At 36.4% G+C, this 20,727-nt stretch overlaps 1 protein-coding gene across 2 annotated transcripts; it reads right to left on the bottom strand.

Annotated features, from left to right (window-relative positions):
- Positions 1–1,589: 1,589 nt before the first annotated feature.
- On the bottom strand, positions 1,590–19,507 carry palm1b (paralemmin 1b). Of its 2 annotated transcripts, none has more exons than XM_082171856.1 (7): positions 19,100–19,507; positions 12,880–12,925; positions 10,805–10,885; positions 3,987–4,108; positions 3,814–3,883; positions 3,677–3,698; positions 1,590–3,296 (listed from the first exon to the last, which is right to left on the bottom strand). In XM_082171856.1, exons 2-7 carry the CDS (start codon positions 12,922–12,924, stop codon positions 2,893–2,895), a joined length of 744 nt encoding a protein of 247 aa, XP_082027982.1. In that variant the 5' UTR covers position 12,925; positions 19,100–19,507; the 3' UTR covers positions 1,590–2,892. The 2 variants fall into 2 exon arrangements, with proteins under 2 accessions (XP_082027982.1, XP_082027981.1); XM_082171855.1 differs by having other exon boundaries at positions 1,590–3,299; positions 19,100–19,506.
- Positions 19,508–20,727: the final 1,220 nt, after the last annotated feature.

Here is a 20,727-nt window from a genome sequence, read left to right as displayed (position 1 = left end):
GAAAAATGAAGTTGAAGAGTGAACTGTGCTTGAACCCACCATTATCAGCCACGAAAAGGACGAAGCTCTTCAGTGTTAAAGGGAAAACAGTTTTACCAGACGCATTGCTAAGATATATTATAGGCTAAGAACAGTAGGATTATAATAATGTCGGTAGAAACTAGATATGGGTGGAAGTGGAACAGGCACAGTCTTGGAAGTAGCCTATTATTAAGGAATTTTATATGGTTAATATCAGCCGTTATTAAATGTAAAATCTAAACATAACTCTGGACAAAAAAGAAAACCTTTAATACATTTAGAAAATGTATTTATTAGCTTGGACCACTTCTAGCACCTTTAAATATTGTTCTATGTATGATGCATTGCATCGTTCACCCAAAAATTATTCTCCTGTGGACCACAAAATGAAATATTTTGAGAAATGTTTCAGTGTTTTGTTTTATCCATATAACAGAAGTCAATGGTCACCTAAACCATTTGGTTACCAACATTCTTCAAAATACTTTCTTTTGTATTATGCTGAAGAAAGTTCAGAAAGTGTATGACACTTTCTGTTTTGGAAGGACACATGGGTGAGTAAATGATGACAACATTTGAATTTTTTGGTGAACTGTCCCTTAAAGTAAGCCACTTTTTGTCATTGAGATTTCAAAAGGTGGCCTAATTTACCAGACCGAATTCACCATATTATAGAGTTACTATGTACTCAGGTCAGAATGATTGAGTCATTCACTTACCATCTGTGTGTAGTGCTACTATACTTGGCACTGTCACTAAAATGTATGTGCCTTGGAAAAAATGTAATGGGTAGGCCTCCCCTTCTTCAGGCCCAATAAATAGGCTATACCATAAAAGACCACAGTAGGGCCCCCTCATCAGGGCCCAGGACAATGTTCCGCCCCCACCCCCAACACACCAGCTCTGAATATAACATGACAGTATAGTGAGTAGCATCATTTTAGCCAACAAACTGCTGCTTCACTTGTAACCAAACTGGATTTTAGCCTGCAGATGGCAACCTTCACATATTAGAAACTTTGAAGCCCATATGGGTTGAATGCTCTGCAATCATGAATTGAATTTGATATGGAATTTGAAGTCTTTACATCTAAAACAATGACAGTAATGTCAGAGCAAATATTGGAACGTATTGCCCTGGTTTCACAGCCAGGGTTTAGATTAAGCCAGGATTAGGCCTTAATTCAACTAGGGCATTTAGATAGCTTTTATAAAAATGCTGTAGAAAAAAGAAACAACATTATTGGTGTGCATCTTGAGACAAAACAATGGCACTGACATATTTTAATATATGTCAGTGCACGTTGCTTTCAGTTAAAACAGCTCAAACATGCTTTTTAGTCTGGGACTAGCTTAAACCCTGTCTGTGAAACCGGGGGATTGAGTTCTTTTTTCACAGAAACTCTCTGCATTGAATAGATACAGTAGTATCATCATCATGTTCCTTGGCAAATCTAAACAATTTGTTTTCCAAATGACTCACATTTGTAACTGTGTCAGACTTCACTGATTGTAGGTGAGGAAAAATACCAAATTATCAAAGAATTACCATTACACAACTGTAAAAATGTTTTTGTTTTGTTTTGTTTTATTGTCATTGTTCCAGTTTTAAACACTTGGACCATAACAGGCATTGGCCATATCAATAAAGCACCTTTAACTCATGACATTATCTGATATCCACAACACATACTGTCTTACAGGAAATGAAATAATTCATTAAATTGTAATATTATAAAGACAGCAAAACTACATTTACCAAGCTGTTGGTCTTGGAATGAGAAACATGTTTTAGACCCCAGGCTATTGAACTTGAATTAACACCAATGAATGATTCATTATTGGGAATTATCTGCCTGAAGAGGGCAACTTACAGCAACCCATTTAACAAAAAACCCTCAACTTCAAACAATGCATTTTTTTCAAATTATATTAAGATATATTTTACATACTGTAAGAATGCTTTTTAACAATATGGACTACATATATGTAATATGAGGCATTGCAATGTTGTTATTACATTTTCAAAAATTAATATTGATTATAATGATATCTAACAATGTTATCCTTCATGTAGAAAAGAGAATGAGTTTAAAATGAGTAATTTTGTAAATAGAATTTGGCTTATAAAACGTGATTTACTGTTAAAGCAGATATAGCTGCTGTGGTTATAATTGGACTCCGGGGGAAATTACAGCAGCCTGTTTTAAACAAAATGATTATATGTATTCTATCATAGCATGAAGAGTCATAAATAATTGGATCATATTTACAAACATATTGGTCTACTGTGAGGTGTAATGCAGAATGTATGACTGTGGACGAAGACTACACTCTATGTACCAGTGTTCACAGTGGTTTGAGATGATTTAGCAAAACAATAAAAATAAAATAATAATAATAATAATAAAAACAAAGCAAAATGCTCAAAATATATATTAAAAGCATAACATTGTAATATCAATATAGTAATTTCTTCTCAGTAATAAAGTAATATCTTAGAAACACAAATGTATACGGGAGATAAATAACTAGTTCATATTTTGAGACGTTCATCTTATTTTTCTTAAAACAAAATAAGGGTGAGGACCACAAAGATGTTCTTTTAACTATGTTGTGTTGTGGTCCTCATTTTTCAGTTCTTCAACAAGTAAAATACTGGACTTCATTACATAATGAAAATATATGTATATATAGATATATAAATGTCAAGACAGAAATATAGAAAAATATTAATAGAAATAAAAAAGAAATACATACTAGACAACAAAAGTTAATTAGAAGTATACGGGGTATACTCATTCATTGTTTCGTTATGGTCAGGGGGTCAGTTTTCCGCCAGTGTCTAAACTTCAGGGTGAGCGGTCGCACTCACATGACTGTGCAGCACTTGCACGGCTGCTTTTCTTTTGAAGTGCCCTCTTCTTTCGATTCCTCCTTCTTGGCCTCGTCCTGAGCTTTGTCAGGACTGGAGGCACTGCCGTTTGGTGGGGCCAGGTCCTCTTTGGCCCCTTCGTTTCCACCTTTGTTCTCACCGTCCTCAATGACCACAAATTCAGCTTTGACTGTCTCCTCTATGCCCAGTGCCTTCTTGGTCTCAGCCTCATCCTCTACATTCTTGTAGCCCATGAAGACCATGGTGACGGGATGCTCTGCGCTGGCATTCTCAATGGCTACATCAGGGTTGGTGCACTGCAGCTTTGCCTCAATGCCTGTGATCTGTTTCTTGCTATTTTGATCTGCACTAGGACTGGGCTGATGTATGCCATTCTCAACTGCTGGGGAAAGAGAACGAGATTCATTTAGCTTCACTGCTGTTTATGCCAAATGTGAATAACCAGTTATTAAGTTTAAATGGACATTCAAATGAAATATTAAGAGTTTTTATTTTTCAGGAGCTGCTATTAAGTATTTATTAATAAGCCTATAATATGAACATTCACTGAACGTTTCACCCGGTTCACTGTTCGACCCGGTGGCTCTTTCACATGACAACAGTGAAATTACACAGTCACCATAATTGCAAACAAACTGATAACTGTTTGAAACAAGGCAATCCTTTTTAGTCATATTCCATTTTGTGTAATGCCATGTGAAAACAGAGAATGATGGAGAACTCAAAATATTGAAATATACAAAGTATTTTGACACTCACCCTTTACTGGACCATCAGGTGCCTGGCAGAGAAGACATATGACAGAAAGTCAGTATTATCATTGGCATTAAAACCTTAACTAAACTGAACAGATATGCAAATTTAGTTAAAAGCATATTGAGTAAACTTAGCCTTACATTTTCATTGCCCTGTTCTCCTTTTTTCAAAGGCACGCCAGTCTCAAGCTCATCAATCTCCTGTTCTAGTCTATTAATAACAAAATATGTATAAGTAAACATTAACTACATGCAGCAATGTATGCTAGATTTTTGTATGGAATGTATAAAAATGCTAAATGACTGGTCTTAACCTGAGGATGGTCTGTTCCAGTAGTTTGGTCTTGGCTTCATCCTCTTGTAGTTGTTTCTGTGCCTCGTCCTCTCCACTGGATGGCGCTCCGTCCAACAGCCATCTCTCTCTCAAAGCCTTTGACTGTCAAAAAAGGCCATATAGCTTAGAGATTTCTTTTTAGAGAAGTTAACATCACTTAAACAACAGCTAACATCAAAAACATCTTGCAAATATTACACTAACTAATATATATATATATATATATATATATATATACACACACACAGTACTGTGCAAAAGTCTTAGGCACGTTAGTATTTTCACCACAAATAAAAAGGTTTTAAGCCAGTTATTTATATCTTTAGCTGTAGTGCGTCAGTAGGAAGTATCAGTTTACATCTCCAAACATTAATTTTGCCATTAATTGTAATAATCCAGTGAGATGTTTGTATGCACAAGGAGTCTGACAACAGCCGGTATGATCCACACGGATATCTGATCTTACCATCATCAAATCTGTCTGTGATTGCATGAAGAAAACTGAGACTGAAAAAATCCAGAAGAACTGCGGCAACGTCTCCAAGACGCTTGAAGAAACCTACCTGCAAACTACCTGAAAAAACATGAGCAAGTGTACCTGGACAAAAGCTGTTTTAAACGTAAAGGGTGGTCACACCAAATATTGATTTGATTTAGTTCAGTGGTTCTCAAACCTGTCCTGGAACACCACCAGCCCTGCACATTTTGGCCCTGTCCCAAATGGCACCCTAAGCACTCGTGGTCTTCCTACGAGTCCGCACTTTCGTGACGTAATGCCGCTTTGACTGTCAGGAAGAAGTCTGCTGCGGAGCCCGCATCAGTGCATCAGGACTTAACGGTCTTAACTGCAACAGGACCCAACGGTCTTAACCGCATCAGGACCTAACGGTCTTAACCGCATCAGGACCTAACGGACTTAACCGCATCAGGACCTAACGGACTTAACCGCATCAGGACCCAACGGTCTTAACCGCATCAGGACCTAACGGTCTTAACCGCATCAGGACCTAACGGACTTAACCGCATCAGGACCTAACGGACTTAACCGCATCAGGACCCAACGGTCTTAACCGCATCAGGACCTAACGGACTTAACCGCATCAGGACCTAACGGACTTAACCGCATCAGGACCCAACGGTCTTAACCGCATCAGGACCTAACGGTCTTAACCGCATCAGGACCTAACGGACTTAACCGCATTAGGACCTAACGGACTTAACCGCATCAGGACTTAACGGTCTTAACCGCATCAGGACTTAACGGACACGCGCACGCAGCAGCCATTGTAAGTCCACAAGACCGAAAGTGCATATGAAGTGTGCCATTTGGGACAGGGCCTTTGTTTGTCTCCCTATGACACACCCATTTCAGGTCTTGCAGACTCTACTAATGAGCTCATGAGTTGAATCAGGTGTGATAGATTAGGGAGACATACAAAATGTGCAGTGCTGGTGGTACTCCAGGACAGGTTTGAGAACCACTGAATTAGTTAATAGAAGTTAATTGATAAATAAAATCTATTTATTTATGACATTATTTTTGAAAGCATCCTCTCTTTACAGCTCTCGTTACAATCTCAGTATTTTCTGTTTCTTCATGTAATCTCAGGTGGACTCGGTGATGGTGAGATCAGATCACACTACTGTTCAAAGGTTCGGGGTCAGTAAGATAAAAAAAGAAATTATTCAGCAATGATGCATTAAATTGATCAAAAGTGACAGTAAAACATGTATACTGCTAAAAATGATTTGTTTTAAAGATGATGTTCTTATGAACTTTCTGTTCATCAACAATCCCCAAAAAACTGTATCATAGTTTCCACGAAAATATTATGCAGCATAACTGTTTTTAACATTGGAAATAATATTGAATGAATAATTAATAATCTCTTGAGCACCATATCATATTAGAATGATTTCTGAAGGATCATTTGACACTGAAGACTGGAGTAATGATACTGAAAATTCAGCTTTGACATCACAGGAATAAATTACATTTTAAAATATTCAAATTGAAAATTGTTGTTTGAAATTGCATTAGTACTTTCGTATGACTGTTTTTACTGTATTTTTTATCAAATAAATGCAGCCTTGGTGAGCATAAGTGACTTATTTCAAAATCATTATTAAATATTACAGACCCCAAACTTTTGGTAGTATATCTATAAAAATATATATCATGGTCCCTAATTGCTTAATATTAACAAAATGAGATCTTGAAAATGAGATTATGTCAGTCTGATTCATTGTGCTGACGATGTAAACATTATCTGGACCATTAAGGTTAGTGTAGCACATGACTATTAGCTGTCCATTAGTTTTTCACTTTAGGGCATTCTCCTTGGCAGCTAATGCACACTATGCACATTTCTGGATAGTGAAACATTTTGACAGGCGCCTGCTAAAACAGGGCTTCCTGACAGAGCTTCTAGACCATGTTGGGAAGAAACAGACAGCAGATAAGCAGAATAAGCCACTGCTGTCTGAAAAGAAAATTTTCTGGCACAGGGATGGAAGATATTTCGGGTACAAAGGTGGCCCTAGAGATGGCACTGGACCACAATTAGCAATGCAAGGCATCCTGGCACACTGTGCGTTCTTAGAAATCTCAACCCGTTCCATCCAGTCACCTGTCATATGGATAAAAACAAAGACTGCCCTATGTTTCATTAAGAAATGTCACATTAAGAAAGCAAAATGTAAAAAAACAAAGTCCTTCTCAATGAGCACGAGTGATCAAGGCATTAAAGTAAGCTTATTCGAGACAAACTAGTTTAGCATTACAAACTGCTGCTGCCAACAGTGCTGTTTCTATTCTTGCAGCAGAGACAGAAGAGGCTGTTAAACCTGCAGCAGATAAAAACAAACATCTGCTGAACATCAAACAGTGAACGAAGACCCATGATAGGGCAAAACCGAAGAGAAACATCACAGAGCGCTTGATAACACCTGTTGTTTCATAAAGAGCAAAAAAGGAGGCTGAGATAAAGGTGATGACATTATATGAGAATAAATAAATAAATAATTAAGTTCGGATCACAAACTTTTACAATTACGTATATGAGGTTGTTGTTGTTCTTCCTTCTTTCATTCTTACACTGTCTACTGTACAGACGGTAGTGTCTGAGCTCCGCAAGGCTGAACATCTGAAAGATTCATTCAGACAGGCCTCTAAAAAAAAAAAAAAAAAAAAAAAAAAAAAAAGATTTAACTAAGAGTGGGAAGAAAGAAACAGGGGGAAGGTGAGGTCAAGAACAAGGACAAGAAAATAACAAAATCATGAGGAAGAAGGTCAATGGACAAACAAGAGACCTCATCAGACAAGAAGGAAGATAATGGTAAAAAAAAAAAAGAAGAAGAAGAAGAAGAAGACAGCAGAGATGTTCACTAACAGTGAACTTTTTTCCTTCAACCAGCCTAGCCTACTGGGACATGTACCAATGCTCTCTGTAGCAAGTCCATCCTTACTGGTACCTGCTTTATCACTATACTCAAGACATTTCTTATAGCAAAAAAAGTGTATGTGTGCAATTAGTATTTTAAAGGCAAATTACCTAAAAATATTAATGAAAGTACACAACAAAAAAAGTCACCATCACAAGAAAAACAGATTCGCAGAATGAAAAAGCACAGTCACATGAACTAAAAAGACTGACTCAAGGCAATTACTGACATTTTTGTGTACAGTCTGAAAATTACCAAATGGAAACACCCTTTAACATTAGATCTTACTATTCATTTTGCTTTCTCAAAACTCTTAGCTACTCCCTTTTCTTATGAAACTGGGTCAATATTAAATGTAATCCTTCACACAGAATTAGCAACAAGTTACTCAATTTCATATAATATCTTGTGACTTGTACAGATTGAAAACAGTCCAAACTGACCCTCTCCTGCTCTCGTTCTCGTCCCTCAGCCCCCGCCCTCCGCTCTGGCTTTGTGACCGCAAATTCTGGCATGGTGACAGATATGCTGACATCACCACATGTTCACACCCATCCACATGCACACGCAATACAATCCCAGCACAGAGGGGAGGACAAAGGATCTGAGTCTCGCTCAGTAGGAAACTAAGGCCTGTTCCATTGTTCCCTATTGAGCAAAATCCCTTATGCACAAAAAACAATGGCAGGTATAAAACTAACAAACAAAAAATATCACGTTGTGACAGATAACAAAAGGGAAACAATCGTCTTGCCGGATATTTGGGAGCTGAGGATAGGCACGCAGGCGAACTATTTTTGACCATGGATCCTCTGCAGCAGACTTGGGAACTTTAGGATTTGCATACATTTTGCCGTTTTTATATTTTGGGCTGAATGATGAAAATAATTGTGGTAATAATGTATGCAGGCATCCAGAGATAATTGTGTAATCATAAATAGAATGACACATTCCATACTGTATACCCATTAATTAAATGTTTATATAACCTCCTGATTGTTTAGATTCTGTCAAATAATAAATATTACACATTGTATTATTACTGCATGCATTTAAAATATATTGCCATGAATAAATATGAGTGTCTTTAGTCATGGATGTGTGCAAAAGGGAGTTTCTGATCTGTCAAGTTACATCTATCCACTTGTGTTTATTAGTATTATTATTATTATTATTATTATTATTATTAGTTGTTAAAATATTTTCTCCTACATTGTAAACCCTAATGTTGTCATTAATAAAACAATGTTATCGTAACTTAACATCATAACTCATTTGGCAGCAAAATCAGTTAAATTTTATTTCGATGGTCCACTATATCAGCTAACTCTCAAGAGTATTAGTAGACTGTAGTAGACTGTTAGATTAGGGTTAGTAGAATAAGTAGCATTACTTATAGTCTATAAAAGTAAATGGAAAATCCTGAATAGTGCACCTTTAACCGTCTTATATGTTTTGTATATTTATGTTATTTGCGAGGTGTAAATAAGTAATATGAAAATGTTTAAAACATAACTGCACAGTTCTGTTAAATGATAATGTTTTCCCTCTTTAGAGTTAACTGTTAACTAAAATATCCACAAAATTAAAAACAAAACACTGAAATAAGAGCATGCAATTTATCTGTCAATCAGATGCACGTGAAAGTTATGTTCGCCACTATAGACCTTAGGTAGCCCTGCCCTTTTTCAGCACTGCACTCGTTGTATTCTTTCTTCTGGTTTGCATTTCCACAGCATGAAGGTAAGATCTTACGGATTTATGAATGAACAGCTCGTTTTGAAATGATAACTTCTGTTAACTCTACAGTAAGTCAATCCACTTCACCAACTAATTACTCTTAGACAGTGACGCCATATAAATATACAGAGCTACTGCAAAAACGGAAGTTCAAACACAAAATTCTAATGATTCTCTGCCGTATAAGGTCTATAGCAACAGTAGACTCCCAGGTGTGTTTTCCTCTAGAATTATCTTTGGTCCAATTCATTTTTAACATTTAAATAAAGTGATGTACAGCATCATTAAGAGCGCTCTGACCCCCAAAAAACACTGTGTAATTTGCACTCTGCCAATTACGATTTACATGCCAGTTAGCAATTGAACTTTGAATAAAGTTAAAAATAAAACTGCCTCCTTGTCATCATTACTTACCTTCAACTTATAACATTACAGAATTGATTAATTGATTAAACAATTTAGACAATTTTTTTTTATAATGTTGAATAACTTTTTTCAGTTATGAATGTATGCTTGTTTACATACTCTATCATGAAGTACAAAAAGCTAAATTGTAATGTTGTTGGTTTACATAATCCAAATTATGTTATTAATGGGTTGACTACCATATCTATAAATAAAGGCTTTAGATGACATGATATTGCAGTCAAAAGTCTATCATAAATGCAAAAAAGGGGGACTTTTAAGTCCCCTCCTACACTGTAAAAAATAAATGTTGGTTTAACTTAAACAAAGTAAGTTAACTGGTTGCCTTAAAATTTTGAGTTCATTGAAATAAAAAATTTGAGTGAATACAGAGAAGGAGATTGGTTTAATCAACAGAATTTCAAAATATGATGTTATCTGAACCACATTAATTATCTAAGTTGATTTGACAAAAGAAAAAAAGTTGTGATAACAAATCATGACAATATTTTTTTTACAGTGTATGTCAAAATCAAACCTACGCCCTTGAACTCAACTTATTAGGGTTTACAGTGTATCCAGGCTTAATGTGCAGAGACAACTAAAATTCAAATCTAAACAGAATGGAGTGAGGCTGTATTTTATAGTTGTGGACAAAATACAGACTGCAGCTTTAAAAAAAAGGCAGATAGTCTTACCAAGGCAGATAGTTGCTGACAACTACCTTGTACATAGAATGAGGATTAATTTAAAAACATTAATTAAAAATGGCAATAAAAAGTTCAAGGTTCTCATGATTCCAGAGAATGTACATGAGCCTTTTAGAACTGAGCCTTTTAAAAATGTGTGAGAGGGCCTGACTTACCATAACAAGGCAGAACTTTACTTAAAGGGAGGATACAGATTTTTTCCCTTGTCCCCTCAAACAGGAAACTGCTGTTAAAACTCCCCCTCTCCTTTCAGCAACTTCAAAATCTCGCAAAATCGTTCGCACATTATGAATTTCAACACTACTGCTTAAAATAGAAATTTGAAGTGTGTGTGTGACCAGACGGACAGTAAATTACATAAGGAAGATACGCCACGAGACCCTGACTCTTAACCTCTGTGTGAAAGACTCAGACAGCAGTCAGAATGATGACACAGGGACAATGACAAACACACACCTGCTCGGCTTGTGAAAACATTTCAGCTGTTTTGTCTGGATACCTTGAGATGCTGGAGTTGTCTGCGGTCATCCTCCAGTTGTCTTCTTTTGTTCTCAATCTCAGCCTCCCTCTTTCTCTTCTCCTAAAAAGAGACAAAATATTAAACTGCTGAAAGAAATCAAACTTCTCACTTAACAAAATCAAATAACTTCTCTGCAAATCTCAGTTAACAAAACTGATTTAGTTAAAGAAATAGTAAAAATCCTTTATTTTTTGAGTTACAATCATGTTGTTTCAGTATCAATTAGTTTTATTAATATTTTAATATAGGTTTTATTTTTATATTTACCATTTTCTTTTTCATTTTATTTAAAGTTTTAGTAATTTTGTTGTACTTTTGTCATTTTTATTTAAAAAAATGTAAAAATATGTCTATAGTTTTTATTCATTTTATTTCAGTTAACTTTAATTTTATTTCCAGCAACAAAATTGTTTTAAACGGTTTTAATTTTAGTTATAAATTTGACTACATATATATTTATTAAAATATAAAAATATAATATTTATTCATATAAATACATTTACTAACAGGTCTGATTCTAATTTTCCCGCTCATGCAACAGCTTACAGGAGAGGCCAGTCAAGCACCTTTTCTATTTTTTACAGTATCTGCAGATAACGCCTGTAGTAGCCATAGTGACAGTGACTGAAGTAAATATAAAACATTCTGACTTCCATAACACCAGAAAGTTTTTCTTAATAAAAACGTTATTTAATAAACAAGTCCATTTGAGGCGCGGAATGTTTTTTGAACTGAATGTATAGTGCAGCCTTTGAGTGATGCACAGGCAACAAAACTGAAAGGAGAAGCTCAGATGAAAGACAGTGACTGGATCTAAAACCTTCAATGACCCAAAGCCGTATTTAGCGCTTTAAAACAGGACTGATTGCTGTATTCTGCGGCTATCTGAACATACTGTAGACAGAGTTTCATTAAACTGAAAAGCACAACTCCCAATAAAACACTTGACCATGCACATCCAGGAAGTCTCCACTTCTCAGAAGATGGATGAAGGGAAACAGCTGAAGGCAACATTAGTCTGGTTGTTCACAAACAATGCAAGACCCATCAATAATTAAACACAGAAGTGCTTTAGTGCTGATGGCTGGACATACATTAGTCATTATAGATGGTCATTGACATACTATAGGACCATAATACCTCATAGACTAACCATGACTAACATCACTTAGGCCTTCTGTGCATCTAAACTGTATCCTCACATTTGTCCTCATGCTAATCCTGTGTGATTAATAACATATATATATATGTGCTAATCATATATATTAAGGCTTATTCATTTATTTTTATTATTTTTTTAATATATATATATATTCGGTATATACTACTGTTCAAATGTTTGAGGTCAGAAAAACATTCTAAGGCTAACCAAGGGGTCAAAGTTGACATAAGTTAGCATAAAAAGTCTCTTATGCAAACCAAGGTTTTATTTGATAAAAAAATACAATAAAATAGTAATATTGTGAAATCTTATTACAATTTAAAATATTAAAATTTATACTAAAATGTAATGTATTCCTGTAATGGCAAAGCTGGATTTCAGGATCCTTTGATGATCAGAAAGTTTAAAAGAAACAGCATTTATTTAAAATAGAAATCTTTTGAAACATTATAAATGTCTTTAATGTCACTATTGAACAATGAATGCATACTTGCATTAAATAAAATAATGCAAGAATAAAATTTCCCATGCCTGGTGCACAGACCTGACTTATCAATAATGAAAATCTTTTTTTTATTTTTTTATCAATTACTTTTAACTAGTTGTCCTAATAAAAATAAGTTAGAATTAGTGTAATTATTTACAATGTAAAAAAAAGTCCATACAATAGGGCACAATGTACTGTATAAATATGAAGGAATTTTCTGTATTGGTTTTTTACAGGTGTTTTACCTGTTTTTTTTAATTACACATTGCATTAGGTTGTGGTTTAGGTGTTCATGGAAATTTCCATAAAATTACTGGATAATGTCCTGGCAGAAAATTACAAGTAGGCAGCAGGCTACATTTTCAAGTTTTCTTTTTTTCTTTTCTTTTTTTACAGTGTACTTACAGCAATGGCCCGAAGTCTCTCTTGCTGTGACAAAGCTTCCGACATCCTGCAAAAAATGCAGTAACAGGAGTAATTAGCATCACTTTACATTTACCTGAAACCATAGCATTTCTTCAAAGCATTCAATATTTAACATTATTTGTTGTTTAACATTATATAACATTTTTGTTCAATAATGCATTGCCAGATCCCTGCCTGATCTTTATACACACACACACACATCATTTCCTATTGAAGACTTTGTTCCTTTACCTGCAAAAATGAACATCTTGTACTCTTTCACAATGCATTACAGATGGACCCCGTTTTATGTCTACACATGCTGAACACCTGTAAAATATGAGCCCAGACTGTCAAGAGTGTTTTGGACTTCTCTCCTTCGAGGGAAAGCAGGTCGATAGGAATCGATAAAAAAAGTGGCCAGCTCTTTTTCTCTTCTCAGAAATCAAACTTCACATATGCACCGATATATATTGCAAATCTTTTTCACAGCACACCAGTCCAACAACGATGAAGGGAGAAGTTATGAATGGCATGTAAATATCAAAAATGTTAACAGGCCTTTGCATTCCTCCCTAAATTGATTCCAGATCTCCAACATAAGGCTGAGGGAAGACCAATGTTGCTGGAGAGATTAAAAAGCAAACGCTTTATAATCTATTGGTTCCACTAGTTCAGTATGACTTTGATACTGTAAAAGAGAAACCAAAACACTTATTTGAATTTATAATTGAAGGTGGCAAGGTCGAGCAAAATACACTGATGGGCATCCTGTGAGAGGGAGGCAAAACATACAAAACTTAGAACAAAATATCAAAGGAAAAGGGACACATGGATAAAAAGAGGTCAACCATGGAATGGGAAGATGCGCAGTGGAAGCCCATGATAAACCTGGCACAATGATGTCTTTTGTCAAAGCCTGTTTTACTGCAGGGTTTTGCTCTGGTCCACAGAGAAAGAGCTTCTCTCCTGAAAATGGCTGTAGGGGAGAGTCATCCAGCTGATTAGTGATCTCAATGGCCCACCCGAGCAGAGCTAGTCACATGTTCACTCCCTCACAGGGAATGTTTGTCGATATGTTATCTCTCTCTAAATTCAGACCTAAAGAATCACTCACAATGGAACTGATCATGCAAGATGAAATCTAAGCAATAGCTTAAGTAATTTACTTCTGTACATTCAGACCAAAGTATTATCTGTTGACTGATGGAATAACGGTTGAACTCAATCTCACCCCAGACCCACTCCTCAGTGTAAAATACTCAATGTTGCATTAACACCTGCATTTTAAACCACTAGTGCAGATAGTCACAAATGCAGCACTTGAGATCACACCGAGGATGATTCATGGAGCAGTATTGCCCACTCATCAAAAGTGGAGCAACATGGACTGTAACAAAAGCAATAAGCAAATGATTCAGAGATAACAGTTGATGAACAGGACCCCACCATTCAACCAGTGGAATTCCACGACTTTTCCGGGGATTGATTACTGGATAAAAACCTTTTTATCCAATATTTTTATTGATTTCCATAACTTTTCCAGCCATGGAAATCACAATTTAAGAATTCCTTGATGTTTCTAGATTTTCTATGACTGTAGGAAACCTAGTCTAACACCAAACGTCTCTGTATAATCTCTAGCATAGACACCTCTGAACTTGACCATATTTAAATGGCCACTTCAGATGATTTTCACGAATGTGTTAGTCTTGTTTCATAATCCTCTTCCACTCAATAACATAATCTTACCAGTTCTTTAGCAGGTTTTTATTTATTTATTTTTTTACTTATCTGCAATAAATTTAACTCGTTCTAAAACTCTATGCAAATTAGAACAGCACTGCTTTAGGAATGGAAGACTGAGGCGAAACTCTTTGAAAAGTTTCAACACCATGCAGCCATTTCCTTTCGCCACATCTCATTGACAGCATTGGAAAAGCACTTGGGAGTCCAGGAAAAACACAACGCTGGCCAGCTTTATCCAATCTGTGAAGTCTCCAGTGTGGGTGCACTTATCTTACAGCTTGTTTCCCCTCTCTAGTCCACTGCTGGGCAACACACTGAAGCCATGCTGTGACCTTTTCACTGGTTCACTCACTGGCCAACAAAAGTGTTTAAAATGCCAAAAGTGACAAAGAGCAGCCAATAGATAATCGTGGCTAGATTTCTACAGAGAAAATAAAATGTATAAAAAACATACAATAACATCAACCAAAGGCTTCCTTTTTTGTGTATATGCAATAAACTTTGATGTGACAAAAATGTCAGGTCCTATTTATGCATTGGGTTCCAATTACAAATTACAAGCCCATCTTCATTCCTCAGATGCAGGAATGGTGATGTAAATCTCTCCTGAGAGTCGTAGATTTAATGGCTTGTAGGATATACAACTCCAAAGCATTGAGCAAATCATACCATCTGAACAGTGGTGGACAGTCAAAAGTATTTATTTTATTTTTTACTTCATTCCAAAGCATAACATCATATTTTTTTCTTGACTACATTTCATAAAAGCATATTGTTCCTCATTATTTCAAACTGAAGAAAGAAATCACCGCCCCCTCTGAAACACAAGAGTGATGTCTGATTTGTGAACAAGTTGCTTATTTACACTAAACCTGTAAAGGTTGAATTGGTTCACAAATAACACTGAACAATTCATTTGCGAATTGGACTGATCCAATTGCATCTGTTCTTGAGTCAACTGGTGGACACTGGTCCTGTTTACACCTGGTATTAAGATGAGTTGACTGGATTGCTTTAGTATTGTAGACGCTGATGTGGTCGAATGCATTTAGCCACAAAAGTCTGCCCACTCTCCGGCCATTGACCTAACATGTAATCATTATGGGAAGTGCGCTAAACAGACGGGATTTAAACTTTGTTGGCTGGAACCCCATGTTTGGTTGGAAAATGAAAAACGTCCCAGGCACAATGTACTCTCACCATTCCTGATTTTGTCTTGAGAGCTGCTGCTCTCCGTATGTTTTTCCGTTGTCTCCAGTCATGTTCATATGTAAATTGCGTGAGCTTATTTTGTCCATTAGATTGAAAGATCTGAAAAAACCCATACATTTACCAACATAGACCCTCCCTTTGAAGAAATTAGGACAGAAGTGGTTGAAAGTGGACAAAAGAGACGGATTAAAACACCAGGTGCAAATGGATATGCGTCTCCCTCGTCTACTTGTGATCCAATCAACCAAAACGCATCTTAATACCATGTGTAAACAGGGCCATTCATTCAGTGATCCGAAATGAGCCAAGAACAGGGATTTCATCGGAGCTTGAATGTGCATGCAACTGATGGCACGAAAAGAAATTTGCTTATGAATTTTAGTATCGACTATTGTCAATGAAATCATATTTAGTTCATGACTGTCAGTTATTTACAAACTAAATCCGTTGTAAGAGGGCAAGCTTTTTAAGCTCATTAAAATGTTTAAATGTGCGCATGTCCGCATTTGTGCATCATTTATAAATATCACAAATTATGCATGTTCAAGATATCAAAACTTATCCTCTAAGAGCTAAAAAGGCCACCCGAACAAACTCACGGACTGACAGAAACACACTGTGTTACATACTAAGTGCTATTTGATTGCGAGGAATGTGGGAGGGAGACTTGAGAAACTTCAACATGAGGATTTTGAGAAGGTCCAGCTTGGCTGGTAAAGGACGGCACCAATAGTTTAATGCGCTCCTTTTTTTTAGACATGTCATGAGCCGGGGCCCAATCAACCATGGGGAGAAGAAAAGGAAGGGAGGATACCTTCTAAAGCTGTTAGCGCATGCATATATATTTCAAGCATATAGAATGTAGGTCACACTTAATAGCTGGTAACACTTCAGTGGTCTCTCTCACTGGAACCTTCTGGTTAACAGTTAGAGATTTTAGAGATAACTGCCTTCATAAAACTGAAGAGTATTTTCCACCCTAAGCGAATGTAGTCCGTAACCACTTTAAAAAATGTTTAAATGGGCATTAGCTATTTAAAAAAAGTCTCCTGTAAATTGGCCATTTGTGAAAAAGTGAGTCATTAAGTGTACACTCATGTTTTGTAGCAGTCATTAAGATATTGTCATAACGGCTGAAGTGAGCAGGAAGGGCTTGAGTATATGAGGAGAGTCTGTTACGGGCAATTATCTGCTACAGAGTTCTGATAGAGAAAGGAAGAGATATAGGTGAGAGGTTAAAACATCAGGGACGATCCAGAGCTGTTCAATTTTAACCGTGTCAAATCACTGCAGCTGTCAGGACTCCTTGCTGTTGGATGGCCAGTCGGCCACACCCATGAAGTGACAGATCCCATGTGACCATTTGGTCACTTGCGTAATACTTAAGCAGTCATATTTAAGCAACAATGTAAAATATTTTAATGCACTTGTGCCACTGAGTTGACTGATTGGGAAATCTTAATATTTCCAATAGTCTCTAATTATAAATTATAAATGCTTCTCAGCAAGCAATGTGGGCTGGGGACGCAGGCAGATAAGGGTTGCTGTGTTGCAAAACTGGCACAGACATTTTTTGTGAGTCCCATATGGGAAGCTTAGAAACATTTAAAATTTGAGCAAGTTTTAGTAGCTGTCAGTAGCATTTCTATTTAAAAACACATCAGCAGCTTCAAAAATCATGTTTGAAGTATTGAAGTATTGAAGTTTGAACTTTGAAGACTACATGCAATTTATGCTGAATTAATGCAATCAGAATGAATGATGATGTTAGTAAAATATACACAATGTTTCAGGGGCAGGGTTTAATCGGACTAAATGACTGGAGAAGTCCTGCATAAGTTATCAGAAAGACGTCTGTTGTTTTCACCGGAAGGTTTGACATTTTGAATTAACATTACAAGGTTAAAAAAAAAAACTTTTTAAAATGAAACATTCATGGATGAATGGTTCCCAATAAGATCTGTAACGTTTATTTAGAAAATAGATAGGCTTTAATATTTGTAATATGTAGGTAAGTGTAAGTTTCAAGGGGTGTATTCACACATGACAATATTCACATTATAGCAATACCTCTTACACCTAATTGCTCAAACAAATATGTGAATGCCTCTGCAAGTGTTATTAGCCACATAACTTGTTTTAATTATAAATTAAACTACTTTAAACTATTCATAAGAAAATCCTAGATAATTCTAATTTTCTAATTCTAAAGCTGAATTAAATTAAGAGACCCCTCCAGAGTTTTTTTTTGTGGTTATTGCCAAAACCCAAATATTATTTGCACAATTCATAATGCACTGAATGTAGCACCCACCCCAATTTCAGAAGCACTTCATTGATTTTTTTTTCAGGAACATGCTTTGGTGGCTCCAATGACCTAGTGCCTCAAATGTTCATGGAAGCGTAAATTTGACTCACAAAGCTTTGGCAATGGATATGTAATAGGGTTGACATCACTCTCCCATTCCCCCTTCATGTGCGTCTTGTTATTCTCCACACAAAAGGATACATTCAGTTATTAAAGATAAACAACAAACTGTTTTACGTAGCCTAATGTGTATAATACAAAACGCTTCATGGATCTCATCTTGCTCTTGGCGAAAATAAAGCGTTTCCAGCTGAGGAATGAACGCACGATGGAAGATTTGAGAAGATTTGTGAAGATTTGACACGGGGAGGGGGGGGCGCATCAGAAGTGAATGCCCAACGTTTAGCCTATTTGATTGCGCGCGCGGGGAAATTATTTTCAGATTTCAGAACTATAAAATGACCAAAATCCAATTGCGTACCAAAATATTTAACATCATATGCTGCTAAATCCAGGTCTGCACGGCCATATTGGATCATCCCACCCAGTTTCATCAGTATATTACTAGATGTGGTTCTCCCACACCCGAGCACGTACTGCTTCTTCAACAAGGGGATGCGCTGCAAAACGCACCAGCGTGTTATTGGGCCATTACAGAAAGCTTGTGCTAAAATGTATGTAAACATATTATGAAAGACGCAACCTTTATATATCTTAACCCGTGTGTACTCTCTTCGAAGAGGTAAATGTCACTTATTTCGCATTGCTACTTTACATTTCAATCCTGTTATTTTCGCGGTTATTGCAATATGTAGCCTATTCAAGACATTCAGACGATTTAAAGCGCCATTGCAAAACCAAGCCTACTATATCAACAAAGCAGAGATGTCAGGAAACGAAACACAATAAAACCCGCAGGAAAATAACAATTGTTCTAAAATGAATACTTACTCAATGGCCAGACCCGTTCCCTTTCGATAGCGAATGTTTCTCTCGCGCCCGCTTAGAAAAAACCAAACCCCCGCTCGGAGGCGTAAATGACACAGGCGATCAATATGACTGAGCTGCTACTATCTAATGATGGGCATTAATTCGGTTATTCTCTCGTGTTGCAAATACGGCGAGGACGTGTGGTCTGTTTTCCGGGGAGCGGCGCTCAACCCGACGGTGAATGTGTTGTGGCGTCCCTTTGCAGCAGCAGCAGCAGCAGAAGATCTCTCACATGGCTTCAGGATGGAGCGCGCGACTGTTGACTCCACAGCAGCCAAGCCTTTGTTTCCCGCGCGACACTTATTCCGCGAGAGAGTTTAGGGCAATGTCTGGCTTCTCCTCCTCCTAGTGAATGAGATGAGATGCTTGGATACGCCTCCCTCCGGACACTTGAGGGGCTGTATAAACGATGTAAACAGACTCGAAACTTAGATTGATGGTTATGTTAAAATTGTTGGAAATTGAGGTTAGAAATTCTCGGTATTTCAGTATTTCAATAAAATGAAAATACATGCCATATCAGCATTAAGACATATTTTTCCAGTGACACTTTACAATTAGGTACCATTCGTTAAGTATCCTCTGCACTCTAAAAACTTTTACTATGATTGACTACATTTTTTTGGTAAAACAGTTTTACACTTAAAAATATTGATTACATTTAATAAAGACAATGAAATGAATTACATTTGCCACTATGAACTGAGTAGCCTAAATGTAAGTAAAAATATGAAGTAGACCTTTATACCTTTATAATAACTGTATTTGGTACACAAATAAAATTGAGTAATAATTGAGGAAAACATAAAAAATAAACACTTGAGTAATATTAATTGTTTTATTTATTTATTAACTTTTAATTTCCTGTAAACCTTTGTAAAATACTCCACACAACCAGGTAACGTTATACATGACATCGGCCTTTATTGTCGATATAGTATAGGCTAGCCTACAGTCAGCAATGTATACAACACTTCCTACATTTAAATTTATATAACAAAAATATTAGAAGTAAAAACAAAAAAATTAAAAAGTAATTCAAGTGTAGCCTAATCAACCGGTCTGTTATTCGCTGGTTCTCGTGCCTGAGATGGACTCGGGCTCTGCGGGGGAACTTCGAACTTCAGATCGCCGTTCTTCTGCGTTTCACTCATAGCGAAAGATGCTGCGACGCGACTGACTCCATAACCTGCCAATAAACAAACAGTGCACAGTTCTGAGGATATTTTATCATCTAAATTAATTATATTCATTATCTTTAGGAATAAAATCGTTTTTTATGCAAAGCATTAGGCATTTCAATCAGCGAAAAGACAGACGTGACACTCGTTTAGGTGACTCATATTGGGTCCAGTAGGCTATGTTGTTGTGCATTAAATAAAATGATTTAAAGCACAGTAATGATTTTATAGATAAAATAAAACATACACACAGCAATTCTGCGATGCTGAGAAGAGAAGAGAAAGTTCTGGAGACTGAAGAGAATTCAAACAGCCCGCGCTCACTCGTCACGTCAGAGGGTGGGGGAGGGGTGCATTGTTTTAGTTGAGTAAACTTACTCAATTTCTTAAGAGTGTGTTAAATATATT

This window comes from Leuciscus leuciscus (genome assembly GCF_965113295.1).
Source record: "Leuciscus leuciscus genome assembly, chromosome: 6".
Classification (NCBI taxonomy): domain Eukaryota; kingdom Metazoa; phylum Chordata; class Actinopteri; order Cypriniformes; family Leuciscidae; genus Leuciscus; species Leuciscus leuciscus.
Note: the sequence above shows the minus strand (reverse complement) of the source record. Positions and strands in the feature narration are given on the sequence as shown.